The sequence below is a fragment of the Aptenodytes forsteri genome, unplaced genomic scaffold (assembly GCF_000699145.1).
Source record: "Aptenodytes forsteri isolate BGI_AS27 unplaced genomic scaffold, ASM69914v1 Scaffold553, whole genome shotgun sequence".
Lineage (NCBI taxonomy): Eukaryota > Metazoa > Chordata > Aves > Sphenisciformes > Spheniscidae > Aptenodytes > Aptenodytes forsteri.
Window position 1 is genome coordinate 78364 of NW_008796203.1, and position 555 is coordinate 78918.

Below are 555 nucleotides of genomic sequence, written 5' to 3' on the forward strand. Positions count from 1 at the left end.
GCGGGGGCTCCCCGTCGGTCACCTGGGCCAAGGCTTCCCCCTCCCTGGACGGGGACGAGGACGCCTTGCCCTCGAGGAGCAAGCCCCCCATCAAAACCTACGAGGCGCGCAGTCGGATCGGCCTCAAGTTGAAGATCAAGCAGGAGGCTGGGCTCAGCAAAGTGGTCCACAACACCGCCTTGGACCCCGTGCACCAGCCGCCCCCCGTGTGCCGAGTCATCAAAGGACCCGACCCGCACGGCTCCACCGCCGGTCCCCGCCGCCGCCTCCACCGCTGCCGGGCAGATGAACGGGACCGTTGACCACGTAACCTCAGCTCCCGCCGAGAAGAAACCCATCGTGACCTACTGCCGGCTCCCCCTTCGCAAGACCTACCGTGAGAACGTGGACGCCTTCGTGGCCGAGAAGCCCGCCGACGCCTGCCCCAAGGGGAGCGCCCCGAAAGCCGACAAACTCCCCAGCGCCCTCGTCATCAAGCAGGAGGACGGGTCCAGGAGCGTCATCACCTCCCACAAGAGTCAGGACAGCCCCTCGGCGGGGGCGGCGGGGGCGGGC

At 68.8% G+C, this 555-nt stretch overlaps 1 protein-coding gene across 1 annotated transcript in view; it reads left to right on the top strand.

The window, feature by feature from the left end:
* The window catches only part of GLTSCR1 (glioma tumor suppressor candidate region gene 1), an 18055-nt gene that overhangs the window by 15110 nt on the left and 2390 nt on the right, over positions 1–555 (top strand). Inside the window, 2 exon segments of the mRNA XM_019474359.1 lie at positions 1–206; positions 208–540. The exon segment at positions 1–206 is cut by the window's left edge and continues 129 nt beyond it. Coding sequence (XP_019329904.1) covers positions 1–206; positions 208–540 — 539 coding nt within the window.